We start from the raw sequence: 25,068 nt of genomic DNA on the forward strand, positions 1-25,068 counted from the left end.
ACACACACGCACACGCACACGCACACACACACTCGCACTCCAACCTCCACTGGGGCCTGTGAGAAGGGCTGGAAGGGGGGGCCCAGCTGTGGTGGTCCCAGACTGACACTGAGAGGCCAGCCACGGGGGTGGGATGTCTGGACTGATGCGTTTGGTGATTATACCTCGTTTTAAAGGGACAATTCCCACTTGACACGTGAGGAAGCTGAGGCCTAAATGCCCAGCTGCTACCCCTGCCCATCTGGCTCAGCCCACGGTAGCCCACAGGCAGCAATGAGCTGCCCTCTGGGAGGTGTGAGAGTGCTGGGATCGTCCCCATTATTCACAGCAAACCACAGGAAGAGGAGTGAAGTGTCTCATCCAGGCTTCCGCTCTTTCTGGGCCCTGGCGCTCCTCCAGCCAGCCTTCCCTGCCCAAGGAGCCCCTCAACCTTGAAGGGGATGAACCAGTGGAGTCATCTTGAGCAACGCAGCTGGTTGTCATCTTGAGCACCCTGGAGTCATCTTGAGCAACGCAGCTGGTTCAATGCCCAATGTACATTGCCCAACGCACACCTCTCTCGCAGGCCAGGTCATCGCTGAAAAGATGGCTCTGAGCAGGGTTATGGGAATGGGCTGGGACCACTGCTGACTTTCCAAGTGGGTCTGTGGCTATCGTGTGCCAGAAAGGAAACGGGAAGGCGTTAGGCCGTCTGGGAAAAGGGGATGTCACGGCTGAAACCCAAATTCCTTATTATGACTTTCTCATCTCCCTGGTCTCACCTCACCCCACTTCTCTGCTCCAGGCGTGACAAAGGGCGTTCAGTTCCAAGAATGTGCTATGCTCTTACTTCCAGGTCTTTGCACACACTGTTCCCTCTGATGGAAACATCTTCCCCTCAAGTCCTAACTCACCTATGCTGGGCAATCTCCCTTTCTTCCTTCCTTGCCAACAAGACTTTACTGGAAACAGTTGGTGTCCAGTCCCAAGGGGCAAGTCCTGGTCTAGGGCCTGCCCATTAACCTTTGCTGTTTTCCCAAATTTACAGTTAGAGGTGGCCACGTCACGCATTTTGGGGCCAACGACACCTTTGGGGGAAAGTCTTGCTTCATGGATGACTCCTTTCGCTTGGCAATTGATATGGGGTGTGGTGCAGGCACCACCTTCTGAGACTCTACACCTGGAAGATGACAAGCCCTCCTGAGAGGAGGGAGAAGCTGAGTAAGAGCCTGGTTCCTCGGTGTCACCGCTGAGGTCATGAACAACACCTGAAACTGCCTGCCGCCAGACTTATGTGAGAAAACAGGCCCAAATCGTTTACGCTAGTTATTCCCTGCAGCTGAAAACATCCGACTTTGAAAAGGTCACCTCCTCCAGGAAACACTCCCTGGCCGCTAAGAACAGGATCAAAGGCCCCCTCCTCGAAGCGGTGGACGCATCGCGCCTCTCATGATCTTTGCACCGGTTCACCATCCACACGCCCCAGTAGGATGTGGTCGGCAGCAGGGACCCGTGGTGTTCACCACTTTATCCCAAAGCCAGCGTATTTGTTGAGTGCCTAAGCATACCAGTAGCTGATCACTGGTACAACCTCCTGGAGGACAAAGACAGGGCCTGGCCCTCACGAGCTTGCAGAGCTCTAAGAAAGGGGTGGGTGTGTACACACACACCCTGGAGGGAGGTGGGCGGCACCTCCCTGGCCAGGACGATCAGCATTCCCTCACGACAGGTGTCATTCCGCCACGGGTGACTAAACAGTTCCCTCTCTCTGCCTCGGTCAGGTTTTAGCTAGAACCCCTCCCACCCACCCGCTGTGGTCTAATCACCTGCAGTTTGGACTCGCTTAGCTGCACTGGGAAGGACAGTAAGACACCCAAGCTTCTGTCCCCTCCCATAGAAAAGCAAGTCAAAGTTGCAGGATCTCTTGATACAAGACATTGTACCTCTGTGATTACTGGACATCTTTACTCATCTACAAAACAATGCAAAAGTCTGGCTTCAAGTCACCCAGCTTCTCCTGTCTTCACATTTTAGGTGTCACCTTTCTAGTTTTCACCTTATGTCCCTCCCAAGGGCTGGTCCTGTCTCTCACAGCCAGCACGACACTGGAGTATATACCGTAAGCAGGATGCTTCCATACGTTATTTCATTTAATCCTCAAAATAATCAGTATTTTCATTTTGCACAGAAATAATCCTGGCAACACCCACTGAGCACTATGGTAGTTACCTTACATATGCTGTACCTAATCCTCCCTGAAAGCTGCCAGTGATCTATATTCCCATTTGCAGATGAAGAAATTAAGGTTCAGCAAGTAAGGGGTCAGAAGCCAGGTCCATGCAACTCCAAAGCATTGTGCGGATGGGCCAAGCCCGACAAGAGACTCACCCGTGGAAAACTACCTGAGCAACAGTACACCAGTGGTTCGGGTATAAAAATTTATTACACATACAGAATATTACCACTAACAAACGCAGACAGGCTGGGACACAGTGGTACTGCAGGGAGGATGGCTAGCTCTTTGGAAAGTGAACAGGTTTGGGTGGCTTGGAGCCTCATGCCACACGGATTGGCCAGTCAGACGGGAAAGCACATGCCAAACACCACGGGACGTCAGGACATCGAGTGACTGCTCTGTGTGTCCAATGCCTTCCCATCTGATCTGGGGCTTCGAAGGACGCCACACCCAGAAGCAAGCAACTGAAGGAAAGGGGCTTCCTAAGGTGGCCCAGGCTTGTCTCTGAAGTCATGGCAACACCATTTTAAGCAATATGTTTAATTGGATGATTTCCACAAACTATACACGAGGTTTCTAACCATCACAATTCAGTGAAGTACAAAACATTAAGTTACAGGCTGCGGGAAGAGAAGGCAGCACCAATGGTGGCACCTTCCAGATCCCGGTTGGTCTAGGGGTAGGGGTAGGTTTCTTTTTAAACCGAGCCCCTCATTTCAATGTACAAAAGAATTACTCTGATTGATATTAAATTGTATTGAAAACAAAATGGACTAAAAAGCAAATACTACTCTATGTTGGGGTGAAAATGGGAGGAAAGAATGAGTCCTTCAAAGCAGGAGGGGAGACAGGTGAGGGAAGGTTCTGTGGCTGTGACCCCAGGCGGTCACTCACGCTGCTCCATTTTTACTTTGGGTGGTCTCAGGAAGGTCCTGTTCTTCTTCTCTTTCTTTCCTTTTGTATTTGCTTGGAAGTTTCGCCAGCTGTCCACACGACCATCTCGACTTTCCTAAGCACAGAAGAGGTTTGTGGTGAGGAAACCAGTTAGGGAAAGGAAGGGCCTGCTCTGCCGTCCCCCTTGTAGCCCAGCTCGGCCCAGCCCAGTCCTCTGGAATAATCCAAGAGTAGAACAGAGCAAGAGCTTTTCTGCCCCTTCCATGGGCCCAGGAAAGGGTCATACCACCCCTAGAAGGCAAGATAAGCCACAGGCTGGAAAGGAGGATGAGACGAATAATACAACAAAGCCATCGTTTGCTGGGAGCCTCTGGGCTAGACACTTACTGCACGCTCTTTCTAACCCTCACAAAAAGCTGCGGTGTGTCGTGCCACTGGTATTTCACAAACGAAGACACCAGGGCTCAGAGGTTGCATCCTTTTCTCAAAGCCATCTGGCTTGCCAGCAGTACAGCCGCTCTTTCCCCCGCCCCTTCCTTCTGCCCCTTAAAATCTGGATGGAGGCGTGAGGCCAGCACAATGCCCGGCCAGCTGTGCTGGGAGGGCCACTGGGATCCCTCCCCCTCACCGAGGGGCCTACTCATTTTCTCTCTGTGCATTCACTCAGTGGGACAGAAACAAAGCCATCATCGTTGGTTAGCCAATCCTTACCCTGAGTCCTAAATCTTACAGAAGATAAGACCAAATGGTGCTCAATTCAGGAAACTGGTTGAGCTCCTGAAGGATATAACCAGGATGTCAAAGAGGAATCACGCCTTAAGTCTCTCTGCAGGCAGGACACCGGGGTCACAAGAACCTCGGTTTCTACTAACAGACCTCTAAATAGGGCGCTACTCCACGTTTACCCCCTAAATTAGAGGTGCCAACCACTGTTCCTGAGCCCACTTTCAGCTGTGCCTATCATGCCCTTGCCAAGCTACAGAGCGCAGAGGTGGCTGAGCCAGGACTCAGTCCCCAAAGCCCCCGCTCTTCCCCACATAAGCCATTTCCCCGACCGTCCACCCCAGTCAGTCCTGGCAATGCCCAGGAATCAAGCTTCCATGCTGGGAAGTTTTCTTACTCTGGAATAAGAGTCCCTGGCCACCTTGGAAACTTACCTCAAAATTTTTCTGCCACTCCCTTTCTCGTTTGGCTTTTTCTTGAGCTTCAATCTCTTCTTCCCTTTGTCGCTTCCTAGGAGGAAAACCAGGCCATAGGATTTACATGATACCTGGAGACTGTGTTAACCATACAAGTTAGGCATTTCCCCACAAAAGCAAGCGTATAAGGTAAACCAATTCCCTAGAGTTCTCCAAAGACGGCTGTCTGGAAAGGGCTCAAAGCACTGCACAAATGTCATTCTAAAACATGCAGATGAGACTGTGGGGCAAGATACAGATACCCCTGTCACAGAGAGAGACAGACAAGGTCGTCAAAGCCCAGCCAACAATAATCGGAGGTTCCAGGCCCAGTCCCCGCCATCTCAAGAACCCAGGCCACCTTACTTCAGTAGAGTGACCATGACAATAGCAGAGGTTCTTGTTCAAGAGGATCTCTGGACAAAACCCGACCCTAAAACAAGGCCATTTCACACAACCCCAGCTAGCAAAACCTAGTTATTGCTAAACACCAATCAGCAATACAAAATACATCAACTAAATTAACCCAAGATTTCTGATGAGCAAAGGGAAATCATACTTTCCGGCAACAAATATATTGTAAGTGATTACACTGTACAACACTACAAACTCACCAAAGCTGCAGCCACTAGTCACACAAAAGGCTCTGGCCTGAATAACTGCCTACTTCACTCCAGGAAATCAGGAAGAAAACACACAGCACTCTTGATTATAAACTCCCTAAGGACAGGCCTATTCAGTATTTCCCAAAAGTCAGAGAGAATTCCTTACCCTAGTGATTCAAAAGTTTGGCTGTTTCAGATAACTATTTTAGACAGTCTCTTAAACGATGTACTGTAACAATTCCTTCACCAGGAAAATCTCCGAAGACCATCTTGGTTAATCTAGGTATTCAGACATGGCTTAAACGAATATACTAATATATACCTTTCATGCATCTCTTTGGCTTCTCTCTCTTTCCTTTTAATTTCCAGCTCAGCAAAGAGTTTCATGGTCTGTTTGTATACTGCTTGTTTGAACTACAAAAAAATTAAGAAGAAAACAAAGTAAATATTTTACCAGCAATTTGAATCAAATATTTTTAGATGGAGCCCAGGACAAAAGCAGATTAGACCAGCAAGGAAAAAAGACTCTCCAGAGAGAACCACTTCAGGATGCTGGCTCTCTCCTGGGAGATAAATAACACATCCTCCTATGAGCTCTTTCCACTTTCACCATTCAGATGATACAGAGAAGCCTTGCTCTGGTAAAAAGCACCAATTAAGAGAAAAAAAAAATTTTACCCACTTATCACAACCATTGAAATTTTGGAGGGCCCTTTCTTCCAAAGAACTTCCAAAAATAACTTTCATTCTTTCTTTTCACGCATATTTTATAATTACTCTGAGCTAGGCACCAAGAGAGGTACTGGAGATATGCAGGTGCTATCAGACTAGTCTCAGGAGTCTCCCAACTGTGGCAGAGATACTAGTTGTCCCCTATCCTCGCCCCATGACGTGTTCTACCTTCTTGTACACTCCCTTATCTTAAAGCACATGGCCACCCAGCGCAAAAGCTTGTATTTCTCAGGCTTCTCTGTAGCTAGGCGTGGCCATGTAACTTGTGTTAGCTAATGAGCTATAAGGAAAAGTGATGTAGCAACTTTCTGGAGTGTTCTTAGAGGGAGCACACTTATCCCTCCCGCCCTATTCCTCTATCCTGCTGTTTGTACATGGGGGAGGTGATGACACATCCCGGACTGTGAGAATGGAGGCAACACACTTGTTGGCAGAGCCACAGAAAGGAGGACACTGAGTCCTTGAGTGACACGCAGTCCAGCAGCCATTTTCCCAAAGACTTACTACACAGGAGAGAAAAAAGTCACTGACTTGTTCAAACCACTGTCATCTGGGGTCTCAGTTGTATGCAGCTGAGCTTATATTCTGACTCTTACGTTGGCAGAAACAGGTAACACAGCATTAGATAGAAAACAAAACTCTTATCTTTAAAACTTTTTCCCCCAAATATATTTTAAATATACAAAGAAATATAAAAAATAACCCATCATGCAGATTTCATACGATTTATATCCGAAAATCAGAGACAATGGAGCAAGAGTGACATATGAAAAAAGGGGAAGTAAAGGAATCCCCAGATTAATGTCACTTCTCTTTAATACTGTTACCTCCCAGGCACTGCTCAATGAAAGCAATGCTGACAAACTCCAGCCCCTAATGAGGACAAACATCAAAGAGATGAAGGAATCTGTAATGAATATTTCAATATTTTTAAAAGCTCCTGGATGAACAGTTTCTGGTGATTTTAAGTTTTTATATTTTTCTGCTTTTTCCAAATTTTCTAGCATTAGCATGTGTTCCTTTATAAGCAGGAAAAAAAGACAACTAAAAAAAGTTAAGGTTCTTAACAACTTAGGAGGAGCAAGGAATATTTATAAGAGGGTCTTCAGAAAAGACTAAAAAGGATAATTAAAGGGAAGGGAAAGTAAGGCTGAGGAGAAAAAAAAACTACAATACTGGAATGGAGTAACCCCCAAACAAGTGGCTAGTGGAAAAGATGGCCTAACAGTTCTCAAGCAGTGTCACCAAACAAAGAGGGGACCAGCTGCTGTTAGTAAAATCACTGATGGAAGAAGTTGATAGGAAGTTTCCAGTGAGCAGTTTCCAGCAGCAGTAAGACAGCTGCTCCTCTATAAATCTTTTAAAATAAGCATGGGGATTAAGTTATTTACTGACCTAACTTGAGGCAAGATTAAGAGGACTTAAAATTTTTCAGGCCAGTGAGGCAATCAGACACAAATACATAAATAGAATCTCTCTCTTAACCAATCTCCACTGAAGAACCCACAGGATTAACAGATGCTCGGGGACTTCCCTGGTGGTGCAGTGGTTAAAATCTGCACTCCCAACGCAGGGGGCCCAGGTTCAATCCCTGGTCAGGGAACTAGATCCCACATGCATGCCACAACTAAGAGTTTGCATGCCACAACTAAGGGGGCCGCAAGCCGCAACTAAGACCTGGCGCAACCAAATAAAAATTAAAAAAAAAAAAAACAGATGCTTGCCATTTCCCTGGAAGCACATTATTACCTGCAGCACAATGGGTACCCATGGCTGTAGACAGCTGTTTACCAAGAGTCATTTGTGGTTGCTCCCAAAGCTGTCTATCCCAGTTGCAATTACTACTGTACTTATGTGATTTAAACATCACAGAAATTGATGAGTGTGGTTATAAAAATAAATGCTTGTTGGTTCTTTTAAAACTAAGTGGAATGCTTTAGAAAGAGTCAAACACAGGTCCCTAAAAATAACCGCTGTGGAATTAGGTACAGGTGAGACATCTGGAAAAGACTGAAAAAACAATCTAGGATTCTGCTCTTGCTCTGCTTCACAGGTACCTAAGTTTTCAATGTTCTTCAAAAGAAATTAAAAGCAGAAACTATGGATAATGCTCTGTGTGTTTTATAAAATAAAGTCTACTGCGAACTCCAATGAGCAGACAAACCCTCAAAGGAAAGGCCATAGCCCTATGTCCAAAAAAAGGTGGATTTTTCAAAAAGGAGAATGAATATACATTTTAATATTTTAAGTGAAAATATTTCTAGCACGTATGCAACATTCCTTAAGCTTCCCTCTCTTTAAGCCACCAATCAGTGAACCCATTCACACGAGATGAGGTGGTTTTTCCCATATTTAACTTACCAGCTCAGGATCATCCTCCTCCACATTTGTAGGCTTTCCTTCCTTCTTTAATTGCTTTTTTCGCTCTTTCACCTAAAAAGAATTTTTTTCCATCAAAAAATGAGCGCTCATACTTTGAGAATATCCATTAAGCTGCACACATAGAATATGTGCATTTTTCTACAGGTATAACAAAAAGTTTGCATTGAGAAAAGATGAGCCACTCCCCTCCCCTCCAAAACAGCAACGCAATCAAAGAACACTAGGAACCAGGGGTCCTTTCTCTAACCTCATCTAAAATCCAACACAAGGGGACCGGCTGGGGAGTTGTCCCCAACTTATCAGATCCTAGGCCAGATCCAAAGAGCCTCTGATACATTGAACAGATTATGCATTTATCTTTCATGGCTTGTGGTTATGTGTTTATAGCAAAAAAAAAAAAAGTACATTTGTCAAGTTTTAAAGAAGCTACAGAATTTGCAGCATCCAATATGATTGTTTTCTGGCATTTCTGCAACGGCATTCTGGATACTTTTCAGTGAAACCTCCTTAAACCAACGATCTTCACAACACATTAACTGATGTTTTCATCACTTTGGCCACCATTGAGATTCCCCCCAAAAATAAATATATCCATTCACAAAAGAATGACATTACTCCATTAAATTACCATTCAGTCCGGCAAAAAGCCAAGTGCCTTCCAAGCTCAAAAAGGCCCTACTGCCACCCTGTGGTCAGAAAGCCTGAGGGTGGCTCCTTTACAGGTAAAATACAGAGGAAGGGTAACTATCACAATAATTCAGGGACAAATTGTCAGGTTCTTTTCTGGTTTCTACCGGAATTTGGCCCTCAAATTCCAACACATGACCAGCAAGACACAGTTATGGCAGTCTGTCTCTTCTTTTTACTCATGTCCCTCATCTAAATTGGCCTCGTTACTATTATTGGTTATATAGTTGTTACAGATTCCAAAGCTCTTCAAAGAAAAGGTCACATCCATATTCACTCCCAATTGAAACTGCTCTTAAAGAACAGCCTCAAGATTCTTGCCCTAGCAAGTAAAAAAATACAACAAAGACCTTTCTTACCTCAAGGAAGCTATCTTAACATTTCCCACCACTCGGGAGATTTAGGTAATGGAAAAAAATAAAGACAGCTAAAACTGAATTTATTTCAATTGAGTCCTTCCCAACCCTATTATTAATATAGACATGTATCTCGTTCTATTTTTTTTTTTAAATATTTACTCATATCCCCTTGCCAGCCTTTCTCAAGCCCTCGTTTCAACCCTTTCACAGAGACAAGCATAAAAGTCCAGGGTCAAGCAGCACCACGGCTGCTCCACTGTTCCACTTTCAGAATGGGGTACTGCGATGAGAGAGCAAGAAAAACCCTCTTTCCACAACAAGGGACTGCTAGGGAAAGAGGTAGGAGCAGCGTCCTGGCCACTTATCCTGAGCTCTAGGAGTGAATGCCAGATTCAGGCACGCACTGTTCACCACCACAGCAAAGTGGTGGAGACCACAGGAGCAATCAGGCCCATCAGGCCAGTCAGGCATTGCTATGTTAATGTTAACATTTACCCTCCTACAAGGCAAGGCGCCCAAGGCTTACTAATACTTCCTGTAAACACAGCAGCACTATAAATACTTACGGTGTGTTCCACGTATTCTTTTCCTGCCTGAATTACATCCAGGGCCCTCTTCTTTTGTTCCTGATCCAGTAGCAACTTGTAAGCTTTGTCCACAGCTAATGCAAAACATTGAAATTAACTGTTTCTGCAAACACCCTCTCAAAGTCTGAACTATACTCAGGCAGTGTAAATGGACTTGTGCCGTCTAAAAGCATTCCCTACTTTGTTAAATCATTTACTGTTGTTAAACTACTTTAAAAACATACAACTACAGCAATGATTTTCCTTGAGAGCCTTGGAAAAAAATTAAATATATGCTCAAGGTTAAATACACCACATCTAGATTTAACTCAGTGATCAAATTCTTCCAATTATTTTTTATGTTCAAAGGAAAAAAAATGATCCTATGCAGTAACAATCTTTGTTGGCACATAAAAGTTTTAACAAACCAAAGTTAAGGTCTATTTCTAAACAGCAACATTCTGCTTTGAATGACAACCGTTCTACTGAAAACCACAGCTTCTTCATGACCAGAAGACAAAACTGTAACATTCTTTTCTTGATCCAGGACTAGGAACAGTTAGTCCCGAGCACTGACAATATGTTACTCAGAAGCAGGTAAATATACAAATACCTTCAAAAGCCTTTTGTGCTCTGTCAGCATCATCTTGATTTTTGTCAGGATGCACCAATATGGATAACTATAATAAGAGAAGATAAGCTTTGTCAATAAGAGGGACGTTTAGTAACTCTTCGCCTGCACTGTGCCTCTTTACAACCAAAAGCTCTTATTAGGGCAAAAACTGCCAGCCAGAAGCATTTTTAAAAAATTAATAAATATCATAAAATGCCCAGAAGTGTTAGTCCTTAATAAAATTCAAGTACCAATAGGTAACTGCACAGATGGAAAACATTTATTTGAGAACAAATGTAAGCCTAGCATTATGAAGATGTTGTGATAATTTGGGAGGGGGAAGGAAAGAACAAAAAGTACCAAGTTCCTTTTATGTTTCTTACATGGAGCACTAGAGAGGATTAAACAGGTCTGAGATATCACCTCTTTCCTAAAAGAACTTCTAATATCGAGCAGTGGCTCTCAGTTCTGGCTGCGTTCCAACCCTGTGCAGATTTTTAGGAATACAGAGGTCTACTTTCCAGCCTGAGACCTTCTGAATCAGTCTCTGGCATCTGTACTTTTCAAACCTCTACTAGACTGGATATCAGATGATGGTAAGGAATTAGTGTTAATTTGTTAGGTGTGACAAGTAGTTTTGCAAGAATATGTCCTTTTTTTACTTTGGTGGGATAACTGCTTAAGTACTTAGGGGTGAAGTATCATAGTGTCTGTAATTTACAGTTCTGCCAAAAATACATATATAGTTAACGAAGGGAACTGTTGCATATAGATGGTGAATATATGGGCTTTCATTGTTTTATTCTTTCTTTTTAAAATATAACAAAAATTTCTTATAACAAAAAGTTAAGCAAAAACCTCCATAGGTGATCCTTTCAGACAGCCAGGGTTAAGGACCACTGACCTACTGTCACCGACAGCCAGGGTTAAGAACCACTGACCTACTGTCACCGACAGACAGAAACAGTCTGAACAGAGGGACTGTCCTCGGGGATGACATCAAGTAGGGATCTACTGCTAAATCCAGCATTACTGGAGCCAAAATCCTGGGCTCCAATTTCAACTTCAATCACCTGCTAGCTGTGAGACCTTGAGCAATTCACTTGATCTATCTCCGTCTCAGTTTCCTCCTCTCTAAGTGGGACAATACTGTATACCTGTATCTCACTGGGTTGTTGTAAGGATGAAATGAGATAACGAGTAAAGAACTTAGCATACTAACACACAATGGCAACAGCTAGCACATGAAGAGGACATACCATAGGCCAAGACCTACTCTAAGTGCTTTAGGTGTGTTGCCTCCTTCAAATCCTTATAAAAACCCCAGGGGCAGCCACCATCATTACATGCATTTTACAAATGAGGTAACAGGGCACAGGAAGGTTGAAAGTAACTTGCCAGAGCTCACACTGCTTGTAAGAGGTACAGCCAAGACAGAAACTCGAGTCATACAGCTCCAGCACCCACACTCTTAACTATTAGGCTCTATTAATGACTAAATAAGAACTCTTATTGAGTTCTTCATATAGCTACATAAATAGTCTAAAAGTTTTGACTATGAATTTGAATGACTGCTTATTGAATTGGGAAAGACTTCTAATGCATTACATTAGAAAACTTGAAATTTTAGAAGAAGGGGAAAAAGCTGAATATAAGTGCAGAGAAGAAGTCAGGAAGCAAAAAAGCTATGAAGTTATATAATGGGAAATGACTGAGTAGGCAAAGATAAAAACACCATGGCTTAACAGTAGATCAGAAGATGATCATGAGTCAGCAATGTGGAGGCAATGACTATTGAAAAAGCAAGCATAACACTGGATATTAACAATTCTGTCATGCAGGAGCTGAGAATTATATTGAGCACTGGTCAGGCCCTATTAAAATATGAAGTATATAAAAGATATAAGTTGAGGAAAGTTAAAAAAAAAGACATGAAATATACAGAAAATCCAATTTGCAAAGACATTACAGGGAGTATGATTATTCAACTCATAGAAGAAAAGGCTGGGGGGTTACTCAGCTGTCAAAACTGGAAGGGTGTTTTAAAAGGCTACTATAAAACTCTGCAGCTTGAGTTATTAAATATTAGAATGGGCAAGAATCAGAGGTTGTGGATCTCCTTTCCCAGAGAACTTTCTGAAAGCACTCTATATTAAACCAAGTATCTTGAGTATTCACATAAGTTTGCAAAAGATAAAATTATTGAGGAATAGAACTTTAAAAATAAAATCATTTAACACTGTTAAATGAACTTAAAAATAAAACACTGTTATGAATCTCCTAGAAGCCAGGGGATTTGATAAGTATGACTCCATGTAAGCTCTACTACTCTAACTTGTACTTCTCTCTCTTAATTAAGGAACTGGAGAGATTCTATTTGGATGTAAAATTCATCCTATTCACAGGTAAGCTATGGTCATTAAATTATTTAAGATTTGTATGTCACTGTAAGATTTTTTTCAGAGTTACATAGCCTTAAAAAAAAAAAAAGATTAAATTTTGGCCCAAAAGTCATAATAGAATGCCCTGATAATAACCCTCAAGTCCTAAGAGAATCATGCACTCAATACATTTTTAAAAGGTTCAAACTCCACCTATTACAGGAATATAGTATCATACCTGCCGAAACCTCTTTTTTATTTCTTCATCTGTCACTTCAGGATCTATCTGAAGAACCTGGAAGAATCAAAATCAAAACTGTAGGGCTTCCCTGGTGGCGCAGTGGTTGAGAGTCCACCTGCCGTTGCAGGGGACATGGGTTCGTGCCCGGGTCCGGGAGGATCCCACATGCCGCGGAGCGGCTGGGCCCGTGAGCCATGGCCGCTGAGCCTGCGCGTCCGGAGCCTGTGCTCCGCAACGGGAGAGGCCACAACAGTGAGAGGCCCGCGTACCGCAAAACAAACAAACAACAACAAAATCAAAACTGTAAAAGAGAGTAAAAGAATTTATAGATTTAAGAGATGCCCAATAATTATACATTTTATAATCAGCATCTAGAACGGTACTCAGCATTCTATAACAGTACCTGACATACAGTTCTAAAAAATGTTCAAGAAATATAAATGAGTAAACCAATAACAGAATAATAGCTATAGTGTTTCAGAGTTCTCAAATTAATTCAGTGCTTTCTTTCACTCCATCAGAAAAATAATAAATTACCGTACACCTAGGGACATGTTTACAGACCATGAGAAAAATGTTGCCTTTCTCCTTCATTCATTAAGAAAAGCACCCACCCTCTACTTACCTTTGCAAATGTGGAGAAAGTACAGCAACTCAACATGGAAATAATTAGGCTGGCTACCTGATTTTTTTTTTTTTTTTAATGAGGGAGAACTGTAGATCTTCAAATAAAGCCCCCCCACAGCTGATTTTCATCTCAATCGAGAAATGTCCACGTGGCTCGACGTTATAATTTACATGGCTCAACAGTTCTCAACCCAGAGTGGAAATCTGAGAGCCATGCCAGGGGTTCACTCCAGGAAAGTCTGATTCCAGCTCAGTAGAACTTAGTAGAATTGGGTTCGGTCAAATGACAGCAAAGTCTGTATTTTTTGAGCAACACTGTTTTAAAGATAAGTTTTATCATTCTTCTCCAACCTGGGTATCCTGGTGTTGACATTCGTCATCAAGGATTCTGATTCCCTCACCACAAAAACACACATTCATTCAAACATTTACATAGCAGCTACTACCTGCTGAACATGCTGCTATACACTGGAAATGCAAAGGTAAATAAGCAGGGGAAACATTTTTTTAAATTACCATATAATAAGAGTTTTTCAAAGAAGGCTTTATTATAAGACATACAATTAAACCAGAGGATTTCATAGTGTAGTCCATGGATTCAACATAGCACCTAACATTTATGTACTTAGTATTCAAGGTGTGAAGAAGGTGCTGAAGGGCAGAGGGTAAGAAGGTCTGTTAGAAATTCAGAAGAGCAGGCCCCACTTCAGTGTGACTGAATCAGAATCAACATTTCAACAAGATCCCCAGGTGATCTCAATCATATTACAGTTTGAGATGCACTGGTAAGAAATGATGACAGAGGTCCGAAATAAGTGCACTTGAAGTTAATAGAACTGATGATCAGTTATTAAAGGGGGCAAAGAGGAAAAAAAAAAAAAGTAAGAAATCTTGAAAAATACATACCAGGGGCTTCCCTGGTGGCACAGTGGTTAAGAATACGCCTGCCAGTGCAGGGGACATGGGTTCGAACCCTGGTCCGGGAAGATCCCACATGCCGCGGAGCAACTAAGCCCATGCGCCACAACTGCTGAGCCTGTGCTCTAAAACCCGCAAGCCAGAACTACTGAGCTGCATGCCACAACTACTGAAGCCCATGCCCCTAGAGCCTGTGCTCCGCAACGAGAAGCCACCGCAATGAGAAACCCGCGCACTGCAACAAAGAGTAGCCCCCACTTGCCACAACTAGAGAAAGCCCGTGCGCAGCAACAAAGACCCAACGCAGCCAAAAATAAAATAAATTTATATAAAAAAAAGAAAACTACATACCAGAGAAATTAAAACTGAAAAGTAATCTGCCAAGCTTAGTCAGATGTTTAGAGTCTTAGAAAAACTTGACAACAAATAATGTCAAGATTTATAGCAAGCTTTCAACACATTCAAACAGCCCACCTACAGCCGCAGTTATTGGTAGGCAATGAAGCTGAATCACCCCTGCATTCAATAGACTTTTGAAGGTTACTACAAGAGCATACCCATTCTCAAATGCCAGGCATACAACTGGGGTGAGGGAAAAGGAAGAACATTAAAACAAAGACTTTCAAGAGTGAGTGCGCCCCATCATACCTTCCCAAGGGAGAAAGGAACCGGGGAAAAGTCACTCAAAAGAAAAAATGCAGCCACATTACGATTTACAGACAAAGGGAGGTAACTGTACACACACAAATATTCAGAGGAGAACCCTACCTTTCCTTGGTTCTGGGGAAAAGGAATGTACTAGAGCAAACCGAAGTCCAACAAACCCAACAAGGTATTCAAAATGAATGTGAAAGGATGGAAATCATCCCACCTTCACACACAAAAAAAAGCCTCAATAAAGCTATAGCCTAGAACTAATCATGCCAAATGTAATTCATAAACCTTGACTGGTTCCCAGGTTAAAAAATAAAATAGCTATAATTGAGATTTTTTTTAGGACAATTGGAGTCATTCGAGTGTGGACTTTATGCCAGATGACGTTGCTGAACTGCAGTAATGTGGTTTTTCCTAGGTGTGGCAATGGCGTTGTGGTTATGTGGAAATGTGTTCTTGTTTTGAGGAGATGCATGCTAAAGTACTTAGGCATGAAGCATCAATGTCTGCAGCTCACTTTCAGATGATTTGGCAAAAATGAAGAGGGTATGTATAAATATACACAAACACACACACAACAAAAGTTATTTTTCCAAGGGTCATATCATATGTGTACTGATCACTAGCAACATATATTCACTGAGTGCCTTCAAAGCTAGCTAATCCGACTCCTCTTCTATCGTTAAGAGTTGGAGGTGCCATGTGTGGCCATGAAACACAGTGAAGACAATGGGCCTATACCTGCAGCCCAAACCCCTTTGAAGCCAGTTTTATACATTCAGTACAAACTTATGGAGCACCTGGGATTGCTAGATCCTGCGCTCACTACTGTCCTCATAGAATTTAAGGTCCACAAGGGAAAGGACAGACAAGTCACAAATAATTCTTACCAAAATGATAAATACCATATAACCAATATGGCTCTAAGGAAGCTCACAGGTCTGTTCAGACTCTTGGAAGATTTTTCTGAACTCTCACTGTGTCTCAGGCTTTGGGGATACTGCAAAGAAAAATCCACGGTCTTGGACCTCAGAGAGTTAATAAGTCATCACACAGAAACAAAAACGCTTGACTGTGGCATTTATATAAGTTCCTGAACTCAAATAAACCGCCAGAGTCTCCTTTAGGATCTTCTGCTTGAAAGAGGAATCCAGTCTTGGGTCACATCTGAACTCTCTGACCTGTTAATAATGTGCAAGTTCCAGAATCCTGTGAGATAAACACCTTTCTTTCCAACGTGCTAAACAAGATAAACAGAAAACGAAGTCTGTGGTGCTGCCTTCTGGGGCTTTAAAGTTAAATAGAAGGACTTCCCTGGTGGTCCAGTGGTAAAGGATCCACCTTACAATGCAGGGGACACAGGTTCGATCCCAGGTCAGGGAAATAAGATCCCACATGCTGCAGGGCAACTAAGCCCACGCGCCACAACTACTGAGCTCGCGCACCTCAACTAGAGCCCGTGTGCCGCAAACTACAGAGCCCACGTGCCCTGGAGCCTGCGCGCCACAACTAGAGAGAGAAAACCTGCACTCCACAACTAGAGAGAAGCCTTCGCGCCGCATCCCACCTGCCGCAAAAATAAATAAAATAAATAAATAAATAAAATCTTTATAAAAAATAAAGTTAAACAGAAAAAAGCAACACGAAAAAGGCAGGGCTGAGCAGGCGCACAGGTTCATCTAAGCTTATGGAAGGAAGTAGGGGAGGGCCCTTAACCTAAGAACAATTGTAGAATGCATAAGAAAGATGTTTAGAAAATGGCTGAAGGTTAGAAATGCATCCAAATAGTGCAGTGATGGCAGGAAGTGGGGGAAAATGCCCCCTGGATTAGGATTCCTGTAATAAGACCCATCAGAGTCCCTTTTCTATCTGCTGCTCAGGAAGATGGTATATAGGACAACTACTCGCATTTCAATTTATAGCCAAGAGGACAGCTATTACTGCATCACTTCTCCTTAGTAGGAAAAAACCAGTCTGCTTACCTCTGGAGAAAAGCCTGATTCATTTAGATGTCTCAGTAGTTGTTGCATGAAAAAACAGAAGTTACTTATTTCCTAAATTGCTAGGAACACCTAATCCTGACTTAGGGTCAAAAACCAACTTTGTAAGAAGACAACTGGTGGGGGCTTGGGGCTAAATTAGGAGTTTGGGATTAACAGATACACACTACCATATATAAAACAGATAAACAACAAGTACCTACTATATGGCACAAGGAACTATATTCAATATCTTGTAATAACCTATAATGGAAAAGAATCTGAAAAAGAATACACACACACACACGTATATATAGTATAACTGAATCACTTTGCTGTACACCTGAAACTAGCACAACATTGCATACCAACTATACTTCAATTAAAAAAAAGACAATGACACCCATCCTATAAAGTGGCCAGCAGATCTGTATGAAAGAGAAAAGACAAAAGTTCTAACGGACAGTCATGGATGGAGTCCTGCTCACTCAAACACAATGTGGCACCTCCCCAAGTTTGTCAACCTTACCATATTCTTTACACATTCAAACACACTTCCGGGAAATTCCCTGGTGGTCCAGTGGTTAGAACTCCGAGCTCTCACTGCCAACCACCCAGGTTCAATGCCTGGTCAGGGAACTAAGACCCCACATGCCATGAGGTGAAAAAAATAAATAAAATTTAAAAACAAACACACTTCCTATAATCAGGACAGGAGCTATGGGACAGTAAGTTCCAGACCACATTAACTGGTAGGACAGTAAAATCCTAGCATTCATACTGGTCCCAACAATCTGTTACTCCTCATCAACAGATCTCCACAGGAAACACTAATTATCTTAAATAAACGGGTAAGTTATATGATCATGTGTCCCCTTTTCACAGTACATACTATCTCAATTTAAAAATATGACTAGGGACTTCCCTGGTGGTGCAGTGGATAAGACTCCATGCTCCCAATGCAGGGGGCCAGGGTTCGATCCCTGGTCTGGGAACTAGATCCCATATGCATGCTGTAACTAAGAGTTTGCATGCCACAACTAAGGAGCCCGCGTGCCTCAACTACAGACCCAGTGCAACCAAATAAATAAATATTAAAAATATATATATATATATGACTAAACAGAAAGGACATACCATCAAATTCTTTATCACCTTTCAAACATATTATGTCCCCCTACGCCCTCCCCAAAATCATATCTAAATACTCTTTAAGCTTTTCGTCTTCCTCTTCCCTTTCAAATATGTTAAGTGGGGCCAGGCGAAGTAGACATCTACTTTGGGTGAGGAGTCAAGATGGCCCAGAGCAGAGTGTCAGAGACCATCTGGGACAAAGAAGACAGTAACCACACAAGGAGTGTCGGCTAGTCATGTGGTGCTGGAGCCCCAACAGGGTAAGAAGAGCATCCACAGAGGGGTAACTTGACATAAGAGTGCCAAAGTGGGTTGAGGAGGGCACCTCCATGGACAGGTGGCCTGCCATAGGGTGTTAGAACCTAAGCAGAGTGAGACTGTCAATATGGGAGGGCAGACGGTGCAGGAGCCCAAGCAAGGACATCTCCACAAAGCCCAAGCCTAGCATGGGGTGTGGAAGCCTGTGCCTGGTGAGGTGGGTGCCCATGTAGGAGAGCGTCCAATATAACAGGGCAGCCTAACTTGAGGGGTAGGAGCCCAAGTACAACTGGCACAGACAGTTGAACATGAGCAGAGTGAAGAGGACCTCCATGCAGGGGGGGACCTGGAGTGTGGAGTCAGAACCCAATAAAGATGAGGAGGGTGTTCCCAGAGGAAGGTAGCCTGACACAGGGTGTCAAAACCAGAGCAGGGTAGGAAGGAAGCATGCCTGCTTGGTGGGGAGGATGCTGGAGCCCAAGAGGGACGAAGAGAGCTCTTGGGGGTGGAGGGCAGGCACAGGGAGGCAGAGCCAGGTGAGAAACATACCCACACCAAAGGGTGACCTGGCATTGGAGTTTAGAGTTCAGGTGTGGGGAGAAAGGTTTTTGCACAGTGAGGCAACCTGGTGTTGGTGTCAGAGTGAAGCAGGGTGAGGAGGTCATTCACATGAGGGAAGGAATGGCAATGGGAGATCGAGATCAGAGTCATACAGGAGGATCAATTAAGTAAATATATATATTAAAGACAGTGGGAGCCAGATTTCTCAGAGAAGGGAACTATGAACATGGAAAGGAAAAAAACCCTAGAATAAACCCTGTGATGTTGGATTGAACTTCTATGTAATACGTGTATGTGTATGTACACACACACACACTCCTTAGCTCTGTCTACCAATAGAGTCTGGGAGTAGTGACATCCCAATGGCAATGGGTATACCTAGCATCCAAATCTTGATTTCTAAATATCATTCTTCATTAAAAGGAATCAGAACTCCTCAAAGAAATGGTTAATTCCAGGCTGGGTCAGGAAAAGTACAAGAGTGCCTAGTAATCAAAGAATGATGAAGACATATCAAAAAGACAGGAAAGGCTTAAAAGTAACCTACTGGTCAAATTTGGGACATTTGAGCATCGAAATAAGTAATATCAAATTATAACCCACTGAATAAAATAGGAAAACCCAAGTCTATACTGACAAATGAATAAACTGAAACTTTGATAAGGACAGTATATTCACACATTCTCAAAGTACCTCCTCATAAAATACTTATCAATTACAAAGGGGAAAAAAGTTAACTTCATGAAGAAACCTAGTAGGCACCTCTTTAAGTGATCAAGTAATATCATTAATAACAGGATAAATCAAAATCATGTACCACTTTACAGGTTACAAAGAGAAAAATGCAGTACCACTTCTTTGCTATTCCTGTCAACATTGCATAAACTGAATCTAATGTGAAGAAACATCAAACAAACTCAAGTTGAGAAAGATGCTACAAAATAACTGGCCTGTAATCTTCAGAAATGCCAAGGTCATGAAAGTCAAGGAAAGACTGAGGAACTGTTCCAGATTGAGGGAGACTAATGAGACATGACAACTAAATGTAACAGAGATTCCACACTGGATCCTTTTGCTATAAAGGACATCATTGAAACAATTAGCTAGTTTGAATGGGGTCTGAGGATCACATAGTAAAATAAAAGCATCAACATTTATTTCCTAAAAAAAAACCTTTATTTCCTGGTTTTGATCGTGATATTGTGGTTCAGTAGGAGAATGTTGTTCGTTGGAAAATACACTAAAGTATTTCAGGGAGATGGGGTGTCATATTGACAACTTACTTGCAACCTTTCTGCAAATCTGAGATCGTTTTAAAATGAAAAATATTCTTCAAAAAAACAGAAACAATTGGTGAATCTTTTTTTTTTTTTTTGTGGTACGCGGGCCTCTCACTGTTGTGGCCTCTCCCGTTGCGGAGCACAGGCTCTGGACGCGCAGGCTCAGCGGCCATGGCTCACGGGCCCAGCCGCTCCGCGGCATGTAGGATCTTCCCGGACCGGGGCACGAACCTGTGTCCCCTGCATCGGCAGGTGGACTCTCAACCACTGCGCCACCAGGGAAGCTCCCAATTGGTGAATCTTGAAAATAGTATACTAAGTGAAATAAGCCAGACATAAACAAACATTGTATTAGGCACCTGGAATAGGCATTCATAGACAAAAAGCAGAATAGAGCTTACCAGGGGTTGGGGGTAGGAGGACTGGAGAGTTATTATTTTATGGGTTTGAAGTTTCAGTTTGGAATGATGAAAAACTTCTAGAAATGGACAGGGATGATGATTGCACAACACTGTGAATGTACTTAATGCCACTTAACTGTATGCCTAGAAATGGTTCAAATGGTTAATTTTACATTATGCATACCTTACCACAATAAAATGAAGTGGAGAAAAGGGTTTTTTTAATAAGTGCTCAATAAGTGTTTTTTATAAGATGTAACAACATTCGTTTCAAAGTTGTTTATAATTGTGACAATTAGAAAGTAGTTTAATTATTGTACAATAAAGGAATTGTTGAAATAATAATTGAGACTTTAAAAAGTGTATAAAAATAGTTTATGTAACAATACAGCATTTAAAATAGCATGGGAATAGATAACTAATAAGAACCTGCTGTATAAAAATAAATAAATAAAATAAAATTCAAAAAAATAAATAAATAAAATAAAATAGCATGGGGCTTCCTGGGTGGTGCAGTGGTTTAGAATCCACCTGCCAATTCAGGGAACAGGAGTTCGAGCCCTGGTCTGGGAAGATCCCACATGCCTCGGAGCAACTAAGCCTGTGTGCCACAACTACTGAGCCTGCACTCTAGAGCCGGTGAGCCACAACTACTAAAGCCTGCACATCTAGAGCCCGCGCACCACAACAAGAGAAGCTCCCCCCCCCAAAAAAAAGAGTAGCCCCAACTCACTGCAACTAGAGAAAGCCCACGCGCAGCAATGAAGACCCAACACAGTCAAAAATTTAAATAAATAAATAATTTATATTTTTAAAAAATAAAATAAAATAAAACAGCATGAACTGCATGACCCTCTTTGTTTCTAAATAAAACTAAAAACAGTTGGAGCATAAACAGGTGTTTTCTTAGGTACGATTATACATGATTTTTATTCTTGCTTTTTCTGTATTTCTAATTTTTATTAGAAATATGATTTACTTTTATAATCAGGAAATATTTAAAGTTATAAAACTAAGGAAGCTAAAAATTGTATTTGCTTGTCTATAATCTTGTGAACATTTTTGGGTTGTTAGGTTTTTTTTATTGTGGTGAAACAGAAAAGTTTTAACTAACAAATTAAATCAAAGACCCTAAATTTACCAAGGCTAGCTATTCCTTCACATTTGAAAATAAATCCATATATATTTGGGTTACTAAAAGATGAGAGCAAGCTCTGCTCACAATAAACCACCCAAGTTCAACTCCAACTATGCATAGTACAAATTAGGTGTGTGTTTCGAGGTAAGCCTGCCTGCAGTAAAGCTCCCTATCAAGGGCCACAGCAACATCAGATACCTCACCTCAAATGGGTTCAAATTGAAGTAGGAGGAACCAGGACGAGTCAATCTTTCAATCTGATTTTTGGACGTTAGAACTGAATCTCTCTTCTCTATTTGTTTCACCTAAAATAAAGGGGATAAAAACCTCATTAGTAAAGCTCAGTAATGAACTCTGAATTGTCATCTTAACAAGTTACTCACAGACATGTTCAGTAAACATTTATTTGCGTGTCTACACGTTCAAGGTATTTTGCTAAACACTTTGAGAAATAATTACAACAGCTACCATTTACTGAATTTTAATATAATGTAAAAACTTTACAGGTGTTTATTCCTCTCAACAATCCTATATGGTAAGTACCACTATTATCCCCATTTCGCAGATAAGAAAACTGAGAGTTAGGTCAACTGACTTGTAACCAGCCAACCTGTAAACCAGATTTTTTCCCAATCACCCAATTTATAAACCAGAATTTTAAGCCCAACAGTTTGATGCCAGAGCAAGGCAGCAAGAAGATTCAAAAATAAATAAGTCACAGCCACTGCCTTCAAAGAGCTTCCCCTCTAATGATGAACGATGTACTTGTCAATGTTCACATTAATTTACAACTTTTTAAGAAAGGAAAAATACAATTACACTGAAATATACACCCAAAGCAGCATTAAAAAAGTGTGTGGGAGGGAGCAAATAACTCCGCCTTTCTAACTCTAATAGCTAGAAAAATCCCTGACCTGAACACAATGCTAAAGAGAACAAGCACCAGGTAGTCCCAGGAAAACATCCTTGGTGCCACTGTCAGAACTGAAATTTTAGTTGGAATGAATCTCTGGCATGTTATATATACCATCTTTATTTCTATGGCCAAAATGGATTTGGAAAGGATCTCAGTAACATAATAAGCTAATCCATTTCAGCATATTCCCTCTTCACTCTTTTGTAAAATAGCACGCCCCTCCCCCCACTCTCTTTTTCCCACTCATTTTTCCTCATAGCACTTATCACTACCTGACAGTATATTGTACATCTATTCATTATTTATCCTTCTCAATAGAATGAAAGCTCTATGAAGACAGGACTTTTCTCTCTGTTGTTCACTACCATTTCTCCAGGACCTAAACAATACACTAGACCATATCAGGTGCTCAATAAATATTAGTTAATGATGATTAAAGGGTCCTCCTTTAGACACTTTCTCTCATTAAATTAAACAAAACAGGATTGCTTTTTTTTTTAACTAAGAAAGAGTAATTAAAACAAGTTCCACTATAACTGCTGAGTACTCATGAGAAGCCAGTAAACTGGTACTAGTGCATTAACACTTTCAAGTGAATCAGACATTCTGAAAGCAGACTGTAAATGGACATATTAATTTGTTTTTAAACTTAATATTTTGGAGAAACCACTATGTAACAAGCCCTGTTACAACTACCAGAGATAAAAGATGAAATGTGACATGGTGCTTTACTCTCAGTAACTCACAGCCAGGTGGGGAGCAACTCCATTCCTCAAATCCATGCCAACCTAAAGAGGTCCACTTTCAGCCTTATTTTAACTCTTACAAAGATGCTTCTGCTTTATATTTCATGAAACTTTCTTATACATTAAACCCTTTAACCCTCATTAAAACTCTTGTTTTAATATTAACTTTCGTTCTACAAACGTGGAAATTGAGGATTGCAAAATCAATGGCTTGAAAGAATTCTGTCACAGTCACGTTAACTGCCTTGCACGAATCCAATCCGAGGTCCTCTGACTCCAAAAGCCATTCTTTTCTTCATTTATTCATTCATTCGTTTACTCAACAAATATTTATTAAGCAACTACTACGTTCTACGCGCTGGAGATGTGATAGTAAACGAGGCTCACACCAAACTCACTCCCTCCCAACATGATACCGAGCTGTCATCTGCTCTAAGACCCAGCACAAATTATTTCACCTCCCTAAACCTCAGGTTTGTCATCTGTAAAAGGGAGATAACGCCTACACGGCAAAATGCACAGTGCCTAGCGTTCGCTAATGGCAGAAATAACTACCAGGAAAACTCACTACAGATAACTAAGAGTAGAGAGTGCTTCCGTTGAGAATAACAACGGGGGCCAACCCGGTTAAGTCGCCCCCAGGAAGGCCCAGCCTCCCAGCCGCTGCCAGCCCCCGACTACGCGGACCTGGGGAACTCTGCGCGCGCCCAAGCACTTGGTTGGCCAAGATCGCCGCCTCCCCGCAGACGCCGGACCCCCGCCCCTTTCTGTCGTCCAGGGGATCTCCGCGCCGCAATATTAAGAAGAAATGCACACACACTCCCGAAGCCCCCACCGCCCCAAAGGCCAGAGAGGAGGAGCTGCCCAACGATCCACGCCAGAAGGACCACTGCCTTCGCCGGCTGGGAGCGTAGCTCCAGCGGGGTCGCCCCGTTGCCGCCATCCCTCACTCTGTGTTCACCTCACTGTAGAAGGTCATAAATGCCTCCTCCGTGCTACCGCCGCCACCCGAAGCCCCGCTCTCTCCTGGAGCCGCCATTTCCCCGGCCCAGCCACCATGTGACTCTTCTGCGCAAGCGCCACCTCACGTCTTCTTACAGGTCCGCCTCTCCCCCTTGTGACTCTTAAAGGGCTCGAAGCCCAGCCAGACACCTCCAATCTAAGTAAACTCTTCTTTAAACCGAGGTTAAATACACGTGACATACAATTAACCATTTTAAAGTGAACAATTCAGTGGCCTTTAGTACATTCACAGTGTTGTGCAACCATCACCTCTATCTAGTTACAGAACAGTTGCATGGCCCCAAAAGGATACCCGGCACCTGATCAACATTTCGTACGCATATTTCCCAACCCCTGGCAACAACCAATCTGTGTATTGTCCTTATGGACTTACTTACTCTGGACATTTCATATAAATGCAGTCATACAACATGTGACCTTTTGTGTCTGGCTTCATTCGCTTAACATAATGTTTTCCAGGTTCATTCAAGGCATAGCATACATCATTATTTCATTATTTTTTATGGCTTAATAGTATTCCATCACATGTGTATAACACAGTTTGTTTGTTCATTCGTCAGCTGATGGACATTTGGGTTGT

The 25,068-nt window shown here is 42.4% G+C and overlaps 1 protein-coding gene across 1 annotated transcript; it reads right to left on the bottom strand.

Annotated features, from left to right (window-relative positions):
• Window positions 1-2,403: 2,403 nt before the first annotated feature.
• Window positions 2,404-24,578, bottom strand: DNAJC8 (DnaJ heat shock protein family (Hsp40) member C8). Its single transcript, XM_067725063.1, has 9 exons — window positions 24,427-24,578; window positions 22,007-22,108; window positions 12,851-12,907; window positions 10,232-10,298; window positions 9,619-9,713; window positions 7,986-8,057; window positions 5,215-5,306; window positions 4,267-4,342; window positions 2,404-3,224 (listed from the first exon to the last, which is right to left on the bottom strand). The coding sequence occupies exons 1-9, from the start codon at window positions 24,502-24,504 to the stop codon at window positions 3,102-3,104; spliced, it is 762 nt and encodes a 253-aa protein (XP_067581164.1). The 5' UTR covers window positions 24,505-24,578; the 3' UTR covers window positions 2,404-3,101.
• Between the last annotated feature and the right edge of the window lie 490 nt (window positions 24,579-25,068).

Source organism: Pseudorca crassidens, chromosome 2 (assembly GCF_039906515.1).
Source record: "Pseudorca crassidens isolate mPseCra1 chromosome 2, mPseCra1.hap1, whole genome shotgun sequence".
Classification (NCBI taxonomy): Eukaryota; Metazoa; Chordata; class Mammalia; order Artiodactyla; family Delphinidae; genus Pseudorca; species Pseudorca crassidens.

What these genes read in the sequence shown, in the direction of transcription:
- DNAJC8 (XM_067725063.1), bottom strand. Translation starts at nt 24,504, where the DNA reads ATGGCGGCTCCAGGAGAGAGCGGGGCTTCGGGTGGCGGCGGTAGCACG. An exon ending in TTATGACCTTCTACAGTGAG is followed by an intron (nt 22,109 to 24,426) that starts GTGAACACAGAG and finishes CCTTTATTTTAG; the next exon opens with GTGAAACAAATAGAGAAGAG. An exon ending in TCAATTTGAACCCATTTGAG is followed by an intron (nt 12,908 to 22,006) that starts GTGAGGTATCTG and finishes TGATTCTTCCAG; the next exon opens with GTTCTTCAGATAGATCCTGA.